At 33.5% G+C, this 24946-nt stretch overlaps 2 protein-coding genes across 13 annotated transcripts in view; both read left to right on the top strand.

Moving 5' to 3' along the window:
• LOC111045361 (glutamate-gated chloride channel) overlaps positions 1 to 10439 on the top strand; it is a 140006-nt gene extending 129567 nt beyond the window's left edge. For 4 of the 11 annotated variants that reach the window (XM_039427228.1, XM_039427225.1, XM_039427233.1 and 1 more), the window contains 2 exons: positions 297 to 497; positions 2597 to 10439. In XM_039427228.1, the coding sequence (XP_039283162.1) occupies positions 297 to 497; positions 2597 to 2848 (453 nt within the window). In that variant the 3' untranslated portion in view covers positions 2849 to 10439. The remainder of the gene's footprint in view (positions 1 to 296; positions 498 to 2596) is intronic. The other 7 variants (XM_039427227.1, XM_039427226.1, XM_039427224.1 and 4 more) reach the window with 5 other exon arrangements.
• Positions 10440 to 19834: 9395 nt separating this feature from the next.
• LOC111045352 (NGFI-A-binding protein homolog) overlaps positions 19835 to 24946 on the top strand; it is a 55762-nt gene continuing 50650 nt past the window's right edge. Inside the window, exon 1 of one of the 2 annotated variants that reach the window (XR_005571184.1) lies at positions 19835 to 20391. Coding sequence is in view for 1 of the 2 variants with exons in the window: in XM_022330740.2 (XP_022186432.2) it covers positions 20166 to 20391 (226 nt within the window). In the remaining variant the exon portion in view is untranslated. The remainder of the gene's footprint in view (positions 20392 to 24946) is intronic. The other variant, XM_022330740.2, reaches the window with a different exon arrangement.

Genomic DNA, 24946 nt, shown 5'->3' with positions numbered 1-24946 from the left:
GCTATTAATATTGATCAAATCTGACTTTGCTTTACTTTCGACAGTTTCACTTTATGAATTATTATACAAGACTGCATCTAGAAAATATTCAAGAAGAATATTGGATCATTCTAGATTCAATAAGATTATTAGAATAATAAAATTTTTTTATTACATTAAAGTCAATTTTCTTTGGAAACTACTATATGAATCTATGTCTTGGAACTGTTGATTCTGATGAATTAATCCATTCATGTGTGTGTAGGCGATTGACTTTGATTCTAATAGAGGCTTTATTCATTGATGTGTGTCTTTAGGCGATTGACGTGTGGACAGGCGTGTGCCTGACGTTTGTGTTTGGCGCGCTGCTGGAGTTTGCACTGGTGAACTACGCGTCACGCTCGGACATGCACCGTGACAACATGCAGAAGCAGCGTCGTCAATGTGAGCTCGAACACGCAGCCTCCCTGGAGGCCGCTGCAGACCTCCTGCAGGACGGTGGAGCCAACTTCCCCATGGTCAGTATGCACGCAACTCACTCACAGTTCATTCAAACAATCACCAGACAGATTTCAGGGTAGCCTACCTCCAAAAATGCACTTCACATAAAATGCATTCCTTGAAACAATCACGAGACAGCTCTCAAAAGAATAATTCATTTCAATAAATATGAAACTACTAATAGTGAAGGATTATGGTATATCACATAACAAAATTTAATTAATATATTATACTAATAATAATAAACAAATAATAATATAACATAACCAAATTTACAAATTTACAAATATACTCATAGAAAGGTGTTGGATTATAGTAGAAATCATGTTTATCATAATGATAAAAATAAATTATAGAAACTATCATCTATACTCACTTGTAGTACCGTTGTAATCAACCAGCATTTTATTGCCTGAAAACTCAAAAGCAAGAAGAATCGATTTCCTATAGTTATCACTTGTTTTTCTCAAACTACAATTTCCGTTCGTTTATTGTGGATCTTCTTCGCGATAATTATTATAATAAATAAAAATATTTAATTTATTATTATAATTTAAAAATACTTTTTCTTGTAAAGTATCTGAAAAACAAAAATGTTTAATTTTGTATGGAATGACAAATTTTTATTTTTTATGACAAACCTCACCCTGACAATCGTTGACCAAGGGTTTAATGCTTGTTCTGTAAATATCTTCTCGTATAATATTATCTTGGAAATAATGTAAGAATTAAAGTAATTTTTTCTCCATTCATCATTCATTATAGTTTACAAATGACTCATAATGTAACTGATTTTTCGTTCACAATTAACACAGTTTCATTTTCAGTATTAAAACTGACAAGATTCATTCCATCAAATACCGTAACTATATGATATTTGATATTATAAATAATCAAATATTGAAATATATCTATGCTCACAAATTGAAAAAAAAACTGAATATCAAATAGAGGTATCAAAATAGCTAAAACATTAAATAACAGAACCTAGTTTCTATAGCTGGATTGAGAACGAGTACTTTTCCCATTTTTGGAAGTATACGCCTCATTGTTCAGCTTTTTTATTCATTCTAGTGTGTAAAATCTCTATAGATTTCCAAAATTGCTCTCCATTCTTATATTATGCTGCGTGTGTGCTTAAATAAATTCCGAAGTTTTTTTAACAAACAGGATGCTTCTAAATTGTGTGCTTCCTTGCAAATTTTCAACTTTTCCTTCTGGTTCCTTTCATCTTCATGGCAACTTTCCCACGCACCCTTACAAAGCTAACTAACTAGGTAACCATTGTTGGAAGGAGCTTCAACACTTTTTCCACATCACTAATATCAATTTCTTGTGTATTTATCTCTGTCTGTTTGTGTGTAATAAGGCAATTGATTTAAAATTGCTATACAGTATTTATTCTTACATTAGACCTGTATGTTGTGAGTGTGCTTGAATAAATTTTGAAGCTTTGTGTCTGATATATAGAATAAGATACAGGAATGCTTTGATATGCTTTCTCTATGATAAGTCACAAACTCAATAGGCCCACAATATAATTCAAGAGTAACCAATACATATTATATTCTAATAGAGTATTTGAATGAGGATATACTTGAATTGTATTATTATAGAAATGTCTATAATAATTTCACATAATATATTATTCAGTGTAAATTTTTGAATTACTTTTGTGTTTGTAGAAGATATAAATGAAATTTAGATGTGAAATAATAATATGATACCTACCGACTTCTGGCAGACAACCTTTCTGGTTATGTCAAAAAAATTGTCTTGTGTTATTATATTCGTCACATTACAATCATTGTCCTTTGTTTACATGTAAAATTTGTTCCGTTTTTAGACATGATTGTAGTATCGTATGAGTCAATTGTTTTTATTAATTAAATAAAGGCATTTTCTATTCTATTCTAATGTGTTATTCAATTCTCAACATTTCAAATGCAAAAAATACGTAATGACATTGATTTTATGTATGTTGATTGTATTATTGTTGTGTTAGGTAGATCGTGTTGTGTTGTATATGTTGATTGAGTAGAAAAGACATGAGCTAGCCTAGTTTGTATTGTGAAGTGGAAGCGAGTGATGTTGACAATATAATACTGTGTGATAGAGTGATGAGGTGCTGTTCCAGAAGCCGCTGGTGCGGTCAGGCGACCAGACGCTGGACAAGATGCGTCAATGCAAGGTGCACATGCAGCAGCCTCAGCGACCCAACTGCTGTCGCACCTGGCTGTCCAAGTTCCCTACTCGCTCAAAACGCATCGACGTCATATCGCGCATCACCTTTCCGCTCGTCTTCGCCCTCTTCAACCTCACCTACTGGTCCACCTACCTCTTCCGCGACGAGAGCGACGGCGACTAAGCGACTCGCGACTAGCGTCGGCGACTAAGCGGCTCGCATCAAGCGGCTAGCGACATCACGCCTCCAATCTAGTCAACATACACCACCACATAAACACACACAAACACGTCGTCTTTCGTTGTAGAATCAGTCTCATGTGATCAAATTCATATTAAAATGTTATCGTTTATTAATTATCTTCAACTTTAACTTCTTGATTGACTTTATTTAAACTTCACTTCGAAACAAATATGAAAATGGTTTATGGTTTATTTTCATTAACCTTTAACTTTATTTTTAACTTAATTTATTGATCCAATATAATATAAAATTCACAAACATAATTGGGGAGAACAACATTCACAACTCAGAACAGTTAAGTTGGGCCAACTGAGGTGAAATCTTTGACCAGTGGGAATAAAAATTGCAATTTACCTAAAAGAAAATTTGTAAGCATATAGGGCGATAGGGTGAATGAATACCGGTATGCAAGGATAATCGAGTGCCTACTGTATGTAGAAGAAAAGGAAGAATACAAAACTTGTAGACATATAAATCTGTAGGCCTACCCTGCCAATAAAATGAATAAGTATTTGGATTATGCTTCCAATATAATAGATGCTTTGAATATGTTATTCACAAGAAAAGCAAGAAAACTGAGGGAAACATTCTTGTTTTCAAATTAAATTGACTAAATTGACTAAATTGGCTGTATAAAATAACAAGCACCTAGCCTATTTCAAGAAAAAGAACATTGGCAATCATTGGAAACTATCATGCTGATCTACTGATATCACAATAATTTAGGTAGGCTACATTTTTCAACTTTGATGATAATCCTTGGTGATTGAAATGCTATAACTTATTACCGAGAAGATTATCCAGCATAAAATATCAACTTTTTTTAAGAAGTGACTGATAAAAACTGGAACCAATAATAAAAATAAATAGTAAACTTGGATTGAAATAAAATCATGTAGAAAGCTTTTGAATTACAATTTAAATTTGGAGTCTTTGCTCGTCTAATAAAATAATTCCAGTCAATATAGTATAAATATAATGCTCATACCGGAAAAAAATGTTTCAACATCCAGGCCTATAAATGTAAAAAGATTTTTCTTCTGGATCTCCATAAATTAATAGTGTTGATTTATTTTCATATATTATGTGACTCTGAGAAATCATAACCAAGGGAATTTTTTGAGTTTTGTATGAGACTGTTCTACAACAAAAGATCAATTCTCTCCTGGTTTGTAGCATTATCAAAATATCAAACGACACCCATTGTAAACAAGTCTTCCTTTTCAACCGGCAAATATTTCAAGTATTAGTGATACAAACTTGTGCATGGCTAATACTTTAATCAGACTTATGACGCAACAATTAATCTTCATTGTGTATTATTTTATTGTGATTATTACGCAAATCATTTTTTAAATATTTCATTTTGTGAAATCGTTGATCTATCCTTATAGCTGAGCTACGATTGTGGCAAATATTATTAATCACATTTTTTATGTTGAAACTTATTTTAGAGTTACTACTCTTATTAGCATGCTACAAACTGGGGAAGATATTCAAGGTATCAGAGACTTTTAGATCGTTTTCGACGTGATTGGAACTTTTGAAGATGAGTTTAAAAACTGAGATTTATACATCATCCAAATTATATCATTACATGTTCGGTATCAGTACATGCATATATATATACACTCTCATCACACAACACTAAAAATTCTTTTTATAATAATATTGTATACTGCAACTGTGCAAACTATCATAATATTATATTATAGTCTATCACATCTGTAGCAAAGTCTCTCCCATTGGTTTTGAATACCGTACCTATTATTCAAAATACACCATTCACTGGAGCTATGAAATTATTTCTGACAAAATTCTCTTTATGTGAACCTTTCATTTATATGACTACAAGTTTTCATCCACAAAGCTTTGAATACGTATAATACTCGTTGCCCTTATATTCAAGTATGGGAAACATTTTAATTGAAGAATCTTTTATTCAAGGAAGTCGATGAACTATAAAGATGTCCTGCTGTGCCTCTCATGAAGTAATTTTGGACAAAATTGAATAGATAGGTTCATCTATAATATACAATAAGGCCTGACAACACCTTACAAAATATTGAAATCTATACAAAATATAGGTCATATTTTATTTATTGAAACATAATATTCTCATTTAATTATGAAACTGGGATTATTTTCTCTACGAGGGTTTCCAGTGCCTTGGTATAATATTATATTCTCCATCTTATTGCATTATCTTACTGATACAAGCTAACATACTTCATATAAGTATTCAAGCTGAGAAAATAATAAATATATATCCAGTAATTTCACTTTAAGTTCGACCATCAACAGTAATTTTTCTAGTGAGATCATCACTCTATCCATAGATGCATAATAAGAGGTGGCTGAAAAGTTTACTTCTTCTGCTCCTATTGACTATTGCTTTGGAATGAGTAGAGACCTAAAACATACAACAACGCTAATATCCTGCAGTTTCTTATCAAAAAAGTAATCATCTATTAGCCAGCCAAAGGCCCAATTCACACTGAAGTGACATGGTGGTGGCTTTTACAACTACCATATAAGCATATGGCTCAGTGTAAACAGGAGCGGCGTGGTGAAACGCCGGCCACTCCAGTTTGCATTTGACGTTATTATGTTTTGATAGGAGTGACGTGGAAGTGGCAAAAAGTCAGTCCCACGCCAGCGCCACGTCACCGCCACGTCACTTCACTTTGGACCAGGCCTAAGATTTGAGAAGTAGTTTTCGGGAATTCGCAACAGTTATAATTATTATAAGTCCTGGGTATTTTAAAAGCACATTTATTGAAGTCATCCGTTATATTTGAAAATTTCTCACAAGCTTAGTCTTCTCAAGTCCTTTAATAGAGACTGAGCGATTGTGATAAAGTTGTTGAAATGTTAAAGTAGTTGGTTCATCACATTTCTGAAACCACATTCCTACCATTTCCCAGAATAAATTCTTTTTCTCAATCAAAGATATAAAATTGAACTCATGAAAGTTACCATAAAGCTGCCTCATATAAAGAGACTTCTTCTTCTACAAAATAATATATTATTTATTGGTAATATTGATGGGAGAGACTCCAATTGTGTGAATCGACAGATGTTTTATTGAACTCCTGAAAGACAAAAACAGATCATGTAATATTGCATAAAATGCAATAAGGCTCAAACTATGTATATTGAATGTTATTACGTTTTGTACAATTAAGACGTAGAAATTATAGAGTATAATAATATAGTATAACGTGTAGTTTTATTTCTAGACATCATACTTATTACAAAAATATATAATATATAGTTACTGGAGAAGAATCATGGGGAAATGTATATAACTCTGAAACCCCATAGAATAAAAATGATTTTCCAAGAAAATTCCTTCGGAATGAAAATAGTCTACTCTCAATACTTCCAAAATTGCTTCATTTCAAAAATACAAATTAAAATTATTTTTATGAATAATTTGTGATGAGAATGTTCAAAAATACAGTTATGTCATAACATAAATGACAATGTCATTAATCTATCAATGAATTGAAAATATAATTCAAGTAATTGAAACTTGATAAGTAATATATTAGCATTGCGTGAAATCAATATTGTAATTCGTCGCATTCAATATTCGTAATATCTCAATATTCTTCTCAATATTTGTGTGTTCACAAGAACAAATACTGAATGTTGATGATGATAATTTGTGTCCATAGGTGTCATAATCATTATGTTGTTGTGAAGTATCAATGTTGTTGTTCTTAATATGTTGCTGGATGTTCCTGGATGTATACCCTACCGTAACGGTCAAGTTGATTTATACTTGTATTAATATGTCAATCATGTTGTGATGTAAAACTTCTCTGTTGTAGAAATCGTCAAGAAATTTAGAGGTTTCTATAAAAATGTAGTGTAAAAATGTTGTGAGGTAATTATAGCTGCTTAAGTGTTAAAAAACAACCCTTCTACAATTTACATTTTTCTCAGTTATTCTTATTTGTGAATCAACGTAATTTGCTCACTGCTTATCCAGCTTGCTAGGGTTGGCAATCTGTGTATTATCGCTATTCATTCTACGTTTCCAATAATCTTGAAGTAAGAAAGTAATCAACTCAAAATATAAAATTTGTTGAACTACCTTTTTCGAATATAAAAAATAAACCAGGAATCTGAAATTTCAAAGAAAGGTAAAATGAACTATCTCGTCTACTTTGGTAATTCATAGTTTATCATTCTATTAAACATTACAAAATATATTATGTAATTTATTGTTACAATAACTCCACATTTTGTGAATATCCAAAAATCTTGATCTTCTTTCTTATTAATTTATTCATAAAACTCAACAATTTATTTTACGATTATCAATTCAAGTTAGTAGCAATTTTTGTAATACCGGTAATTATTATTATCCACAGTGATTTACCTTTATTTGCATAATCCAGTGATGAACGTCATCGTCTCAAAATAATAAATAGTGAGGATTGAGCATAATAAATAAAAATGTTTTTATATGTGAATCTATAAGAAAAATTATTGATAAAAACGTACTATGAATTACAGAGTAGAAGTAGCAATAAAAAAGTAGATAGTCTATAATGGTCACCAGGGTTATAATGTAATTATATTCTATTGAATTTTTCCACGTTATCGTATAATTGAAGCTTCTCTTAAAGTTTAAGAGATTTTGTCAAGAAAAATGAAAAAAATTGAGTCAAGGTACAATAATTTCTCAAATAGGTAACCCATTAACACCTATGACATAAAATTCATGAGAACCACTTAAGCATTTGTTACTTTTCCTTTACAGCTGTATTTCCATAGTAATACGTTTATCATCCTCATAAAACAAAACTGAATTCGCAGTCACTCCATTCAAATATCATTTCAATCTATAGCGGTATTATTAGCTAAAAATTTGTATATGATGAAACTCAATCTAATCAACAGAAGTTGGAATTCAATCAAAGAACAATATGCTAATCATTGCCAGATCAAATTCATCCCATAAACATTATACATGGAATTTTCACTGTAATAATTTCCTCCATACCATAACCCCGTCCTATGACAATTGAGAATGCAACTTGAGACAATCCTTATAGCCCATGCCTGAAAATTCATTCAAACCACCTTTTATCAACACAACCGTCAAACTAAATTTTATAATTTCATCTTTATTTCTATTTAGGCTACCGGTACGTACGGTATAAAAGGTTTGGCTGTTGAAAATGTCATATCTATGTAGATTTTGTTGTTGATTGAGGTTGAAAAATTATTTTCCTGATTACTTCTTTGAATCTTTTAAAAATTGTCTGTAACTTATATAAATTAAAAAAGCAAGGTGTACGGTGATGGTAATAAAATGACTCAACGTCATATCAGCTGGAGATCCATTCAATAGTAAGGTGACATGGTGTCACAAATTGAGTCAACCTGATTAATATTACAGAATATAGATATCCAACATCATTGTAGCTGCTACTTTATTCCAGATATCAAATCTGGGTAGGCCTACTGTGATTATGATAGAAACACAGAAAAATAGTATTCTTTTCATGAATTGTTTTAAAACTCCTTGTTGTTTTAAGAATGACTATACCTATAATTTTGAAGACAATTGGAATGTGATTCATTTTGTTTTAAATGTGTTTTGAATGTGAATTGGGCTATCTAATAAAGCGTTATATCAAGAAGCAATATAATGTCAGAATTATATTTCCGTTCTTGATCTACCATGTTTTTATTAATAACATGAATACACTAGGCTTGAAAAATATTGATTTTGAAAACCACTGAGTTATAGGTCTCCACAGATTCAAGTGATGAGTATGATGAAAGCTCCTTTAAACGTATCAAGTTGGTCACCAGTTGCTCTATTTGCTTCAGTTAATCACTTCATCTCATTCCTCTCTAATCGCTCTCACTCTCACAAGTTCGCTCTCACTTCAATTGAAGGCACCCTTTCATCTCATCTTGCACAACTCTCAGAAATGTATTCGACTTCTCAGTCGAATGAAGCTTCAAGATTCAGATACTCTTGAAAATTATTAATTATTCCTATTGTGTGATGACATTGTGTTATTTAGAAATACATTTTTTAATGAAATAAAAGAATATAATTAAAAATAATTATCAATATAAAGACACGTATGTTTGTAAGGTGTAACTGGTCAATAGATATAAGCCAATAAATTGTGTAAATCATTCAAATCGAGCGATATTCGGTATGATATATCATGTCAAGTAGACATTAAGAGATGTATTTTATTTATATATACACCAAAAATCTATTTACCTGGATATACAATATATAATTTTCAGGTTATTTATATGATAATTTATGTTGTATAATATATTGGATTATTCTTACAAAAGTTAAAAAAATAATCTATGTACAGTTAAAAATATGTATGGCTGTGGTAAATAATCTGATATATATATTATCAGATAAAAATAGAGGATTATAAAGTATATGGTATTGTTTGTAGTATTGTATGGGTTTTGTTGAGAAAATATACGTTAATTTATGTTGAAATTTGAATCTCTACCACGTTAAAATCACTTTATAAATACGGTAATAAGTTACATTTAAAGAGCTTTATCTTAATAAATAAATTATGAGTTACCAAACTAATTAATTATTCGAATAATATATAAAAATGTATAATAGTCTTTATAATGTACTTCCCTTCCACCAGTACGGTGAGGGAAATAAAACGTCTTTATCTCAATAATACTCCTCTGAATATTCCCTCTATGGTGATAAATGACGGAGCATAATACTCCTCTAGTTCAAATTTTGAGAATAATACTGATAAGAAAAAATCAGAGACTAATGGATTTTAAAGAAGAATATAGTTAAATGGATCGATGATTCCAAAAACTCTCATTCCATAGAATCTGTATGATGATAAATCAAATTCTAGAAGAGTACCTACTGCAGCACGATAAATTACGTTCAATATTTATGGCTCAAACCGTGAATTTGATTTATTTATTTATTCTTGGACTCTGTGACTCTTCAATTATTTTCGTACAATGAATGAATCTCTTCATCAGTTCACAAAGATTGAGTAACATTAAGTAAAAATATCTCAATTGAATTGATCTTATTTATCACCCATCTGTAAGTAATCCTTCACATCAAAACAGAATTCAAATAAGTATAACCCTTCCAGAGCTGGATACTATTCTTCAAATGAAATTTGAAAGGATAGTATCAATGAATCAGACGAATGTTTTATTTCTGAATAGAGACTAATATTATTGGATGACAGGCTATACTCTTCATATTGTATATATTCATTATTATACTCATCACAATGGCATAGATAACAGTTTTCGAGTAAAAGTGATCTTGCGTTCATTGTATTTGAAATGAATAAATGAATTTGAAAACAGTTGTATCAGTTACATTATCTCAAAAACACACGATATAACATGGATTATGTTATAGAGATATGTGTGATTGTAAAATAAGCACTGAGTTTTGCATGAAATATTGAACTATTGTAATGTTGATAAAAAATTTTCGTTGAATAAAGTTTATTGTAATTTTTAATCGTCAATATTATTTCAATTCATAACTTATCATCATCCTTTGCATCACATTCCTACAAGTCATGAACTTACACATAATACAACCAGCTATTGAAAATTATTATTTTTACCCTGGAAAAATAACAAATTATTTGAACGCTAAATAATTAATTGCATAAAAAGTTTCAAATGAATTGATCTGTTCATATAAAATGGTTTTACAAGAAATTATTCACGATTATTCTTTATTACTTTCCTTGCTCTATTACCATAGGTAAGGAAAGTATATCTTTTCACAAAAAATCAAGGTACCCTAATTTCAAGTTTTCTATACGTTTCAAGGTCCCCTGAGTCCAAATACATGATTTTTGGGTGTTGATCTGTGTGTGTGTATGTCTGTGAACACGATAACTCCATTCCTAATCAACCGATTGACTTGAAATTTTAAACTTAAGGTCCTTATACCATGAGGATCCGACAATAAGAAATCCAATTCCAGATGGCGGAAAAAATGGTGGATAATTACTAAAAAACCATGTTTTTCACGTTTTCCTCGAAAACGGCTTTAAGTATTTTCTTCAAATTTAAACTATTTATAAGCCCTATCAACTGACATGAGTCTCATTTCTGGGAAAATTGCAGGAGCTCCGTAATATTCTTGAGAAAAATGGCGGGTAATGACTAAAAAACCATGTTTTTCACGGTTTTTTGAAAACGACTCTAACGATTTTCAACATGGATAGCTATTTATAAGCCCTATCAACTGACATGAGTCGCATTTCTGGGAAAATTGCAGGAGCTCCGAAATATACTTGAGAAAATGGCGGATAATTACTAAAAAACCATGTTTTTCACGATTTTCTCAAAATAACTTGACCGATTTTTTTCAAATTCATACCCTGTATAGTTATTTATCAGCTCTATCAACTGGCATGAGTCTTTTTCCTGGGAAACTAATGGGGAGTCCACACCATCCTTGAGAAATGGACTTTGTAACCTCCTTCTCGTGCATGAGGTAGGTAGAGCAGTTTATAAAAAGAGCACATAGTCGAGATATTTCATCTGTAGAACAGCTGTTTTTAAAAATCTGGTGTGGTACACTCACACTACTTTCCTTGCTCATTGGTCTATAAGCCTCATTCTTAAACGAGGATAATCTAGGGGAATAACATTATGCCGATTGGCGGCTTAATAACTTTATTAAAACTACGATTATACTATTGTTATTGTTTTCAGAGTACATTTTCCTTTGTTTGAATTATGAAATTTAAGGATTTTTTAAAAGTTGTCAAAACAGCTGCTCTACAAATAAAATATCGACCTCAAGCACGAGAAGGAGGTTACAAAGTAAATTTCTCAAGAATGGGGTGGACCCCCTGTTAGTTTCTCAGGAAGGAAACTCATGCTAGTTTATAGAGCTGATATATAACTATACAGGGTATGAATTTGAAAAAATCGGTAAAGTCATTTTTAAGAAAATCGTGAAAAACATGTTTTTATTTTGCGATTATCCGCCATTTTTCTCAAGAATATTACGGAGCTCCTGCAATTTTCCAAGAAATGAGACTCATGTCAGTTGATAGGGCTTATAAATAGCTATCCATGGTATAAATTTGAAGAAAATCGTTTGAGCCGTTTTCGAGAAAACCGTGAAAAACATGGTTTTTTAGTAATTATCCGCCATTTTTTCCGCCATCTTGAATTGAATTTTATTGAATTTCTTATTGTCGGGTCCTCATGGTATAAGGACGTTAAGTTTAAAATTTCAAGTCAATCGGTTGATTAGGAATGGAGTTATCGTGTTCACAGACATACACACATACATACACACATACACACACACACACACACACACATACACACACACACACACACACACACAGACCAACACCCAAAAATCATGTTTTTGGACTCAGGGGACCTTGAAACGTATAGAAAACTTGAAATTTGGGTACCTTGATTTTTTTTGGAAAGCAATACTTTCCTTACCTATGGTAGTAGGGCAAGGAAAGTAAAAAGAGCACATAGTCGAGATATTTCATCTGTAGAACAGCTGTTTTGGCGACTTTTAAAAAAATCATAGAATTTTACAATAATTATACAAAGGAAAAAGATGGTGTGGCGCACTCACACAACTTTCCTTGCCGTTATGAAAATTGATTACCTGACGCTAGTGTTCCCGCGCATCTCACGTCTACTACTATTCAAAGATCTGAGCCAGCTGGTGACAGGACAATAACGCTGGAAACACACGAGGTCTGCTATCTCTTCATAGTGAATCATTTAATAGAATCAACAATAATTTGCAATTGAATAATCACATTTTCTCGAATTTAAAGCTTATTTTCAATTTTAGGAGAAAATGTTACTGAACATTAATTGTAGAGATTTTCATGGTCAATCTACTCCACTTGTTTTTTTTGTTTTTTTTAAATTGTATCTGAAGGCTGATAATAATTGGGAATCTAAAATCGAACTTTGCATTGATGGGGCGGAGCTCCTGAAATTTTTACAGATATGGGACTTGTGGCAGTTGATAGAGCTTATCGATGACTATTTTAGGTAGGTATGAATTTGATCAAAATCGTTGGAGCCGTTTCCAAGAAAATCACGAAAAACCCTGTTTATGACAACATTTTCGCAATTTTAGCCGCCATCTTGAATTGAATTTTATTGAATTTCTTATTGTCGGGTCCTCATGGTATAAGGACGTTAAGTTTAAAATTTCAAGTCAATCGGTTGATTAGGAATGGAGTTATCGTGTTCACAGACATACACACATACATACACACATACACACACACACACACACACACACACACACACACACACCACACACACACACACACACACACACACACACACACCACACACACACACACACACATACAGACCAATACCCAAAACCACTTTTTTGGACTCAGGGGAACTTGAAACGTATGGAAATTTACAACTGGGGTACCTTGATTTTTTTCGGAAAGCAATACTTTCCTTACCTATGGTAATAGGGCAAGGAAAGTAAAAATTACTCTGAAAACAATTATTTATACACATAATACAGTAGACTGATCGTATTTTCAAAAATGTTGCCGCCAATCGTCATTATGTTATTCCCCTAAATTATTCTTGCCTTTAAGAATGAAGCTTACAGTTCAATAAGCAAGGAAAGTTGTGGGAGTGTACCACACCAGATGTTTGTGTTATTGCTAAGCTCAAAACTCTGGGTTCAATCTTTTTACTTTCCTTGCCCTATAATATAGGTAAGGAAAGTATTGCTTTCCGAAAAAAATAAGGTACCCCAATTTTTAAATTTCTATACGTTTCAAGGTCCCCTGAGTGTGTGTGTGTGTGTGTGTGTGTGTGTGTGTGTGTGTGTGTGTGTGTGTGTGTGTGTGTGTGTGTGTGTGTGTGTGTGTGTGTGTGTGTGTGTGTGTGGTGTGTGTGTGTGTGTGTGTGTGGTGTGTGTGTGTGTATGTGTGTGTGTGTGTGTGTGTGTGTGTGTGTGTGTGTGTGTGTGTGTGTGTGTGTGTGTGTGTACATGATATCTCATCTCCCAATTAACGGAATGACTTGAAATTTGGAACGTGAGGCCCTTACCATATAAGGATCCGACACGTACAATTTCGATCAAATGCAATTCAAGATGGCCTGCTAAAATGGCGAAAATGTTGTCAAAAACAGGGTTTTTCGCGATTTTCTCGAAAACGGCTCCAACCATTTTGATCAAATTTATACCTGAAATAGTCATCAATAAGCTCTATCAACTTCCACAAGTCCCACATCTGTAAAAATTTCAGGAGCTCCGCTCATCTATGCAAAGTTTGATTTCAGATTCTCAATTATCAGGCTTCAGATACAATTTAAACAAAACATTTCGAGTGGAAAAGATTCAGCATGAGAATCTCTACAATTAATGTTCAGTAACATTTTCACCTAAAATTAAAAAAAGCTGGAAATTCGAGAAAATGTGATCATCCAATTGCAAACTGTTGGCAACTGTTGATTCTATTAAATGATTCACTATGAAGCACACCTCGTGTGTCTTCAGCGTTTTTGCCCTGTCACCAGCTGGCTCAAATCTTTGAATAGTAGACTCTAGATGCGCTGGAACACTAGCGTCAGGTGATCAATTCTCATAACGGCAAGGAAAGTTGTGTTAGTGCGCCACACCAGAACTTTATAAGAAAACTTATAAAAATCTATAAGAAAGTGATTCAAATAATTTATTTCAACATACCGTACTCCCATATCACAATGGCTTGTATTAATAGCATAAATGAGCATGAACAAAATACTGATTTGAAGAGATGATCAATACCATGATTAAATAAAAAATTGTGTTTTTCTGTTTTTCGTCCAATGAGTTAAATACGCTAATTATTTTCTTTCATCTTTGAAAGACTACGGTATCATGTATCATAAGTTGATTTATTCGAGAGGAAGTTTCATGATTATAAAATCCCATCCCAATTTTTTTAGGAAAAAATACTGTCATTCATTTTTTATACGCTACATTATAGTTCAAAATGAGAGAATGAAATCATATGGAAAAATGAATTTGAGAAATTCACAAGTAAAGCTTTCAAAATCACCCCTACAAGTAACAATAGCCAGTTATATTCAATTAGAAATACAGGATTGATTCTTGATGATGAACCACCCAAGGACAAGTTTTTTCAGTAGCCTGATGTACTATGTAGCCTGAAAGTATCATGAGAAAGTGGACTTAGTGTGAGAGAAGACTATTTCGACCGCAAACGCGTCTCTTTCTCATCTTCGGGAATAGTTTCACACAGAAAAAACAGCGCTGAAGTATGGAACACTCTAGATGTTTAATATGCCCAGGTAGGCTAATTACGGAAAACAAATTTACATAATTCTGAGAACGCATAGTGCATGAGGACTCCTCGTATGGGATGAGCAAAAAGTCGCGTTAGCCGAGTAAAAAAATTTAGAAAAAACAAAGACGAATTTACATGAGAGCGTGTGAGTAATGATTATTTAAAAATACCAACCAAAGGGATTGTTTTTTCCGCATGTGAAGAGAAGTATGACGCCGTCACCGAAGAGAAGAAAGGGTTAGAAGGAAGAGAAGGAAGGCGGATTTTTTGCCCACTGGAGCCTGTTTGCCGCAAGGGCCGACCAAGCCTTGCATTGAGCAGAGAGAAAAAACGCACGCGAAGAAGGGTTGAGCTTCGATACAGTCGAGCAATTTTTTCAGCCAAGTTTTCTTATGCATCTCTTACTTGCATGCTAAAACACGTTCACCTTCTTACGATGAATTAGAAAAAAGTAGTTATTCTTGATCACTTTCTCATAGTCAATATGCACCGCCACTGATAAAACACTGTAAAAAATGTAAAAGAAAAGGCAGCTCGTCAGGAGTAAGCTGGGCTCATGATTAAGATTCCAAATCACTCCTCAACCCTTCTCACTTCACACATCTATGGTGATGTCCTTCTTAATTTGAGAACAGAATCCCAAACTATTTTTTGCAAAAGATCTATCAAACATTCTTACAAGATACAATAATTATTTTTAAACTTTTGCAAAAGAAACATGCTTGATTCTATCTTCATGGAGTAGATGGATTTATTAGTTATACATATCCCAGGGAAGATCAAAATTTGAAATCAAATAACATAGGTACCGTAATTTATTCTTTATTCCAAGTTGGAAAACCTATTATTTTTTTGGTTGAATGTATTGTGAAAAATTGTGTCTAATGTGAGGTCCACGTTTAATGGCAGTATTTGATTAACATTGGTGTTGATATCCTTGTCTATCATTCCACAAAATAGATAGTGCGGTCTTTCCATAGCTCCGCAACGTTGCCAAATCCGTTTTTAACAATGTAGAAATATTATTAATCACGGCAGACAATCGGCAACACTGTTCTCCAATCTTTATCCACTGCCATTATAACGTGGACCTCACTATATTTATTACTTTCCTTGCCCTATTACCCATAGGTAAGGAAAGTATTGCTTTCCGAAAAAAATTAAGGTACCCCAATTTCCAAATTTCTATACGTTTCAAGGTCCCCTGAGTCCAAAAAAGTGGTTTTTGGGTATTGGTCTGTATGTGTGAGTGTGTGTGTGTGTGTGTGTGTGTGTGTGTGTGTGTGTGTGTGGTGTGTGTGTGTGTGTGTGTGTGTGTGTATGAGTGTATGTGCTTCTGTGTATACGATATCTCATCTCACAATTAACGGAATGACTTGAAATTTGGAACTTAAGATCCTTACAATATAAGGATCCGACACGAACAATTTCGATCTAATGCAATTCAAGATGGCGGATAAAATGGTGAAAATGTTGTCAAAAACAGGGTTTATCGCGATTTTCTCGAAAACGGCTCCAACGATTTTGATCAAATTCATACCTAAAATAGTCATTGATAAGCTCTATCAACTGCCACAAGTCCCATATCTGTAAAAATTCCAGGAGCTCCGCCTCATCTATGCAAAGTTTGATTTCAGATTCCCAATTATCAGGCTTTAGATACAATTTAAACAAAAAAATCCTAGTGGAAAAGATTGAGCATGAAAATCTCTAAAATTAATGTTCAGTAATATTTTCACCTAAAATTCAAAATTAGCTCGAAATCTGAGAAAATGTTAGTATTTCAATTGCAAACTGTTGGCAACTGTTGATTCTATTAAATCATTCACTATGAAGAGATAGCAAACTCCGTGTGTCTCCAGCGTTATTGTCCTGTCACCAGCTGGCTTGGATCTTTGAATAGTAGACTTGAGATTCGCGGGAACACTAGCGTCAGGTGATCAATTTTCATAACGGCAAGGAAAGTTGTGTGAGTGCGCCACACCAGATTTTTTTCTTTAATTATCTTCCAAACAGTACTCAAGACAATATAAAAAAATCTGGTGTGGTGCACTCACATAACTTTCATTGCCGTTATAAAAATTTATCACCTGACGCTAGTGTTCCCGCGAATCTCAAGTCTACTATTCAAAGATCCAAGCCAGCTGGTGACAGGACAATAACGCTGGAGACACACGGAGTTTGCTATCTCTTCATAGTGAATGATTTAATAGAATCAAGCAATACTTTCCTTACCTATGGTAATAGGGCAAGGAAAGTAGAAAACGGAAAAATACCCAAATAATTACAACTGCTCAATTTCACGAAGATATATTAATTCTGTCTTCGATACAACAACAATTAGTTGAGGCATTAAAATTACTCATTCATCACTATTTTTTATTTATAGCAATGCTTGAGTCATGTGAATTGAAAAATCTCGAAAATCATTATTGTTGATCAATGATCAATTCGATTTTGCGTAAGGAAATGACACACTGGAGCCTCAAATTTGAAGGGAGCGTTTCACATTTTTATTTGAATTTTCATTGATGTTGATTCCTTATTTCCTATTATGTGGAAATTAAGTAGGATACCTTCGCAACTCAATAATGATTGTGTTGTAAAAATAAACTATAACACTATAACCTGAGATCATTTCAACAGATTCTCTTTTAATATAAATCAGCTTTGTGATCATTCAACAATTAGATTGATCTTCCAATATTCCGGAAATTTGACAATTCGCATTGACAATTTGCCAAAAAAAATTAATTTGCTTTACATTAGATTGAGTACATTGCAGATCGACTTTTAAATGGATTTTCTATTCTCCACTACCCAGATCCACTAGATGTAAAGAATATGCTTATTATCCTGTACAGTCCAAACTAGATCAATTTAGATCGATTGACAAGAATTTTGAGGGCTGGGCTGGGCTACATCATTAGCTTCAAAACTTATTGCATCAGCAGAGCTGTTTTTCAGGAACTCAAGCTAGCAATTCAACAGCCTTCTATGTCGTCATGAGGTAATTATTTTGTCATCATAGAATTATTTTGCAAATGAGTCGAGGGATTTCAGATGTTGATGATGATGATCAGGATAATTCTATTGCCTGCTGCTCCAATTTTTAAGTTAGCAATGGGACATCTTATTAAATAGCTCCTGCACTATTCTCGAGAGAACGTGATACACTCATCTCTCTCTAATAAATAATTATCATTGATCCAAAGGTCTTCTAGCAGGGATGATGACAAAACTGGTTCAAGCAACAAATATTAAAATCAGATTAGAAATGTTTCAGCCGAAAAAATACATTAAAAACTGATTATTTTCCATCTTAAAATTCCTTGTTACACACAAACTTTAGATTTTTTCGGAATACGATATAATTTTCTGCTAGTAGTGGTTCTAGATTCTATATACATAGCAGATTTTCAGACAATCTGATTACCGTTCACATTGTAAGGGAGGGGCATCCTTACAGAAGATATGAAGATTGAGGTCTAAAATTTTGATAAGTCAATTTAATTTATGAATTATTCTAGATAATCAAAAGCAAAATATTACAGAAAGAGTTACAAATATATTTTTAACACGATACCACGAAAAAAATTTTCATTATTTCAAATTATTAGTAACCTCCAATCTTATCACGACTAAAGAACATTTTATGTAGTGCTGATGCCAAATGCTGAACGATATAGTTCACAACGACCCCTGGTCATTCACAATAATACATAGTAATGGGCATTTGAAGGATATCCTGGGCCCTTCAGCCAAATTCAGCCGTGTATAAGTGTCCTTTATAATATAGATGTTTATTTATAGATGTTTCTATTTTTGAACGTAGTTCCTCAAGGTGTCACAAATACTGCTTTAAAATGAATCAATTTGAACTCCAACTCCAACTGTCTCCTTCCCCTGGAAGCAAGCCATCAACCATTCCATCACCTCCACCCTACAACCTCGCACAAGTTCCTAGCATTTTGATAGCGCCAACAGAAATGCATTTTTTTATCAAATTCAATTTTTTTTCATTCATATATGGTTCAGTTACTAGACTCAGATTTTTCAAGTATGGAGCTGTAAAATTGATTTGAGGGCCTAGATAAAAGCTAATCGAAGTTTGGCAGTTACATTATCATATTCTTCTTATTATTAATTATTGCATTGGATAATTCGATACAGTACTACTTCCATGGCTCTACTGTAACGAATACTGTGATTAGGGTTATCCGGCTATATGAAAATGTTCCCCCATCCAACCCGTCCCGTACCCCTTTTTGTGAAGTACCCCTAGGTAAGGGAATCTTAAACGATTTTTCCAACCCTCACAAAAAATGGGTCTGCAATGGTGGAGACCAACCGCATTCTCCATCCTTATGACGTAGTTCATGGTTTTCTGCAATGGAGGGATGAGGGGTAAGGGTTGGCAGCTCTTGACAATCTCCTTTTTCTGGGGTCGGGCAACCAAAAAAAAAGTTGGGAGGGCTCTTCGGCAAAGACCGTTTTGGTTAAGGGAAGGGGTGATTGGGTACACTAGCGCTGTCTGGTGGCGATTGTGGGAAGTGAAGAGAGCCGCGAAGAGCGCAACTAGATTGTCAGACTAAGTCGAGTCGTGTTTGTGTTTGTATCGTTGGCGCGCGCTCGATTCGGTCTAACATAACCTCAAAGTAGACAATGTTACTTGGAGCCGGCTTCATTAGTTGCTGTCGAGTGTTTCACATGTTTCTACATTCGAGATTACTTCGGTGATACTTCCACCCTGATAAACTGAATTTTTCAATCATTCTTGATATTTCAACTGAATAATAATTTTGAATGTTTGACGATTACTTTTTTAGAGGTTAGTTTTCCAAACAAACAGGCTTAGCCTAATATTTGTGAGGAAAATATCAAGCAGATTGTATTACAGTGAACCGATGGAATATACACCGTCGGAGGTGTCAACTGCCTCGACAACCACGGCTGCCACCTCCTCCTCCTCCACCTCCTCCTCAATCAACCACCACCCGGTTTCCGGAACTCCTCCTCTCTCGCTTCCGCAGCAGGCGACCGCAGCCGCAGGCAGCACCACCGCCTCCGCAGCTGCGGCTGTCACCAGCAGCAGTGGCGTCAAGATACTCAGCCGAAACGCCAACGGCACATGTGAGTTCAACAACAACAATAATGATTTCAAATATTATTGATTCAATAATTTGAATAGAATGTAATAAATTATTACTCTAAATTGATAACCCAAGTATTAGGCTAGTGATAACATTAAATGTGTCGAGAAATATTAGGCTATCATTTTACGAGTGATTGTAAGAGTGAGTACGATTGGGCTACGAGTAAAAACAGCTCTGTATAATGCTGTTAATGAAAAATATGAGATGATATTCCACATGAATATCATCTACTGTAGTACACTAAAACTCTTGTAATAGAATAATAAACTTAAAACTTCTAATATTGGGAAGTGAGCGAAATACTTGTGGGGGAGGGGGAGGGGCGCTCGAAAATTATTTTTGAGCGACTTGTTCTGAGATAGCACAGCTGACGTCCTTTTCTTGAAACGGTACCTTATTTGCGGGGTGGCTAGTACTAACTTTGGGAAATTTAGGGGGGGGGGTGTCCTTGGCTTTGAGGAAGGATGGGCGCCGTTGTATTATTTTTACTACCAACTACAACTACTTTAATCTTACTTCGATTCCATATCTGACATTACCCAATTCTAGTCCGAAATCAACTTTTTTACCTCAAAATGATAATCATACTTTCATTAGGTGATCAAACAAATTGAATTCAATCATTATGACAACTTTTTAATCATACTAAAAACTTATTGAGCCATTCAAACAGCTTATCAATCAGTCAGTCATTCATAAATATTCAGTTTCTTTCCTAGTGTAGTGAGAGTGATCCAGCCTATGAATGGATAAACTTAGCTATTATTTCAGTTCTCTTCTTTTTAAATAAAAGTATATTCTCATCTCCAACCTAATGCTTATACACGAGCAATTTTTATGACATAATAAAACTTCGTATCCAAATTACACTAATTAGGCTCCGCCTATTGAAACCTGACTATAACACTCAATTAGGAGTCGTATTGACCTTATTCAAACTGGATCAGATTTATTACTCTTCATTAGAAGGAAACTCAAATGCGTCAGTATGATGAAAAATGACAAGATCCAAAATCTACATAGTAACTCGACTCGTATTATATCGAATTTTTATGGTGCTGAACCAAAGGAAAACTTTGAATCGAGATGGAATTACATCAATATTCTTCCTCATTCTAAATGATAACTTTTGCTCTATCATCCAATTTCAATACCACCTAATAACAAAACAAACTTATTATGCTAGAATAAATCTTCTTTTTATAAAGATAAGTGAATAAAATTATCGTTTTTCGTTAGGGCTACTCTTGAATAGAAATAAAAAATAAAAATCCAAGTACCTTTTATAAAATTGTTTATTTACGACATGTTTCGGCCATGATGACATTCATGCATGGCATCTGGTAATTAGATTTCTATTTCTAATCAAATGAATAAGTTTAAATCACCTTTATCATATGCATAAATCTTTGAAACTCATTACTGGTAGAGAAAATATAATAATGCCTAATTTTTAAAGAATAGCCTCTTTGTTTGATTATCTCTATATTTAATTTATCTTTTAAGAAGCATTTCAATATCAAATGATTGAGAAATGTATTGTTTCATCAATCAAGAGAACCCTGATTTCCCATTCATTATGAAATGCCATTCTCCAGGTTGCGGATATACCGTACTTGTCTGATTTTGCCGCATGCTTGAACTTTTCTCATTGGGGAAAGAGCGTTGTAGGCTTGACTGGGGGAGCTATCAAAATCGAAGCGTCTTGAGGAGGCGAGGAGGACAAGCTCTATTGTCTAGGCTTCTAGACTTTCCACTCTGAATAATGCCCTTCTCACACACATGTTACCCACACACATGCAAGGGCCTGAATTATAATCAATACCCAGCCTTGTCGCAGGGACGGACCGGACACTAGGGCAGTAGGGTCCTCATCCACTGCCCTCTTCCTCCTTTTTTCCAACCCTTCCAACCCCAAAACACCTCTGGGTAACGCATGACCACTCGTTATTCTAATGACCGTTTTTCATGAATCAAGTACGGTCAGACAGGCAAGCTGCCCGAACGTGATTTGCCCTACAAAAAGAAGAATCACGATATACAACCCATGTACAACATGACTGGTGATATTTACATAGACATTTGCCTAATATTCCAAAGAATATAGCTTTATCTCTTGCATTTTCGTTGTTGGCCGTTGATAGTTTCAACTGAGGATTTATTTCAAAACTCATTTCGAATAACTTATCGTTAGCATAACAAATAAATAAAATGTTATTACATCAAGCAACATTGGCATTTTAACAGTCAGACTAATACAAGAATTAAAAATCGAGATGATACGCAATTAACAATATTACAAGTCAAATGATATACTAAAGCAAATTTGACGAATTTGAAGGAGGAGAAGGTTATTTAGAGAATAAATACAAGTTAAATAACTAACTAATCAGCATTAACGCATGACTAACTTATAAGATTAGTTCAGTATACTGATAATACAGAGTGATTCAAATAAGGTAAAATAATTTGATACGTGATAGTAGAGGTAAAAATAAGAAAAAAAGTTCTTATAAACATTAATCCATAAACGCTTCATTAGCGAATACAGAGTAAGATTTCGCCCGGAATTCCTCTGGTGAAATACACCGATGCTGAATTGTTTGGGGACTAGTTTTTAAAAAACTTTTGGTGGATTCATATGGAAGAATATTTCAAAAACTGAATAAAACTACACAGTACATTACAAAGCAAAATTTGCTGTTTTATGAGGAGAGAACTAATAACTCATAGGTTGTAGCTGATTGCAAATAAAATATTCGGTTTTTTATTCTTATATGAAAGTAACATATCCAAATGACATTAAACTTATACCAAGATCCACCATAAGTTTTTCAAACACTAGTCCCCAAACAATTCAGCATCGGTGTATTTCACCAGAGGAACTGAATTCCATTTTACCATAATTAAGAATCTGTATATTACCGTATTATAGAATAGAGTATAGAATACGTAGATCATTGACAGATTTGCAGAAGAAAAAGTGTTATTTAGAGAATAATTATTTCAGGTTTAGACAGACAGGTTTCCATGACAAAAAGTGAGGGTGAATCACAAACTGTAATTTGAATAATTGAGTTTTGTCCAATATCGGTTGAGAAGATAGAGTTGATTTCTTTGAAACTTTTCAACATGGTAATTTATTCCATAATCAGAATTTTTAGAGCTGACTATTTCAAGGACTCATCCACATAAAACTATTATCTGTATGAAAATTATATTCATATGATATATATGGTATGAGGTATGAGTAAATTAAGAGATTGCCACATAAAAAACACACATTGACACATATTTGCTGTATAAGAAATTATATTTATATTATTGTGAGGGTATGAATGTATTGAGAGATTGACACATAAAATTGTTCCAATGATTGTTAAATTCTTCAAATTCATCATAACTTGATGTATTTGATTTGAAAACTATGAGCCTTCTATGAGAAGTCTGAAATGAAGATAGTAACTATAAAATTTCATGAAAAAACAAGAATATATTTTTAACATGAAAAATCTAGAGAGCACAGCAGAAAGAGGAGTTAGTCAGTAAGAAGATATAACAGAGTAATCTGTGAGAGAGAAAATTTGAGGTAGTATTCAAAAAACTAAGCTTGTTGCATAGTAAGCGAACTAATGTTAACAACGCTAATGGACTTACATGAAAGTAGGACCACGTGATCGCCGATTGTCAAGTCTGTACGTCAAGGCTACTCGTTTTTTCAAGTAACACTCGAGGTGTATTGTAGTTTTTTATACCAAGTATTGAAGAGAGCGCAAGAGCCAAAAGACAAAAAACGCGATTAAGGAGTGTCCTAGATGTCGATGCAATTATATAGTTTTTTCTACAGCCACAGCCACGAACATAATTTATCTAATGGCAGAGTCTAGGCTCTCTTTTTCTGTGATAAGGCCTTACAGAATTTCAGGCGCCCCAAAACAAAAAATTCAAACCAATTCGATTTTTTCATCCATTCTGTCCGACATTCTCGAATGTTGTTTTCAGTTGTAATCTTTGACGTTCTGAGGAGAATCTGAAAAAGTTTTGAACTAGATTGGTGTTTTTTGTTTTTCTCAAAGCTGAGGCAGAGGAGAATTTAGAGCGGGAGCACGTTTCTTAAGACAGCTGAAAACGCTTGTAATAACAGGTTGGAGGGTCGTTATATTTGAGCTTAGCGCACGGTTACCACAGAACAATAATGAGGGCAACTTGCTCATAATTATTTCTTCTCTCTGCTGTTAGGGTTAATGGGAATGTAGGCTATTCGATGTAACACAAATGTTCAAACAGAATTTAATTTTTTTCCAATATACTTCCACTGATTAATAGGACATGACTCTATGACTCATTAACTCCAATAGTTAATACATTGAAAAATATTTTTGATTGTCGAATCTATATAAATATAATATAATTCACGATTGACTCTTAATACTGATTTGTCTTTTGGAAGTGTAATGCTGGTCGCCTACTAAAGGCATTTGAAAAAATATAGATGAATGAGCATATTGGCTTCCTTTCCGTTTAAAACTCTC

Source organism: Nilaparvata lugens, chromosome 4 (genome assembly GCF_014356525.2).
Source record: "Nilaparvata lugens isolate BPH chromosome 4, ASM1435652v1, whole genome shotgun sequence".
NCBI lineage: Eukaryota > Metazoa > Arthropoda > Insecta > Hemiptera > Delphacidae > Nilaparvata > Nilaparvata lugens.
The sequence above is the reverse complement of the archived record's forward strand: the minus strand, read 5'-3'. Positions and strand labels throughout refer to the sequence as shown.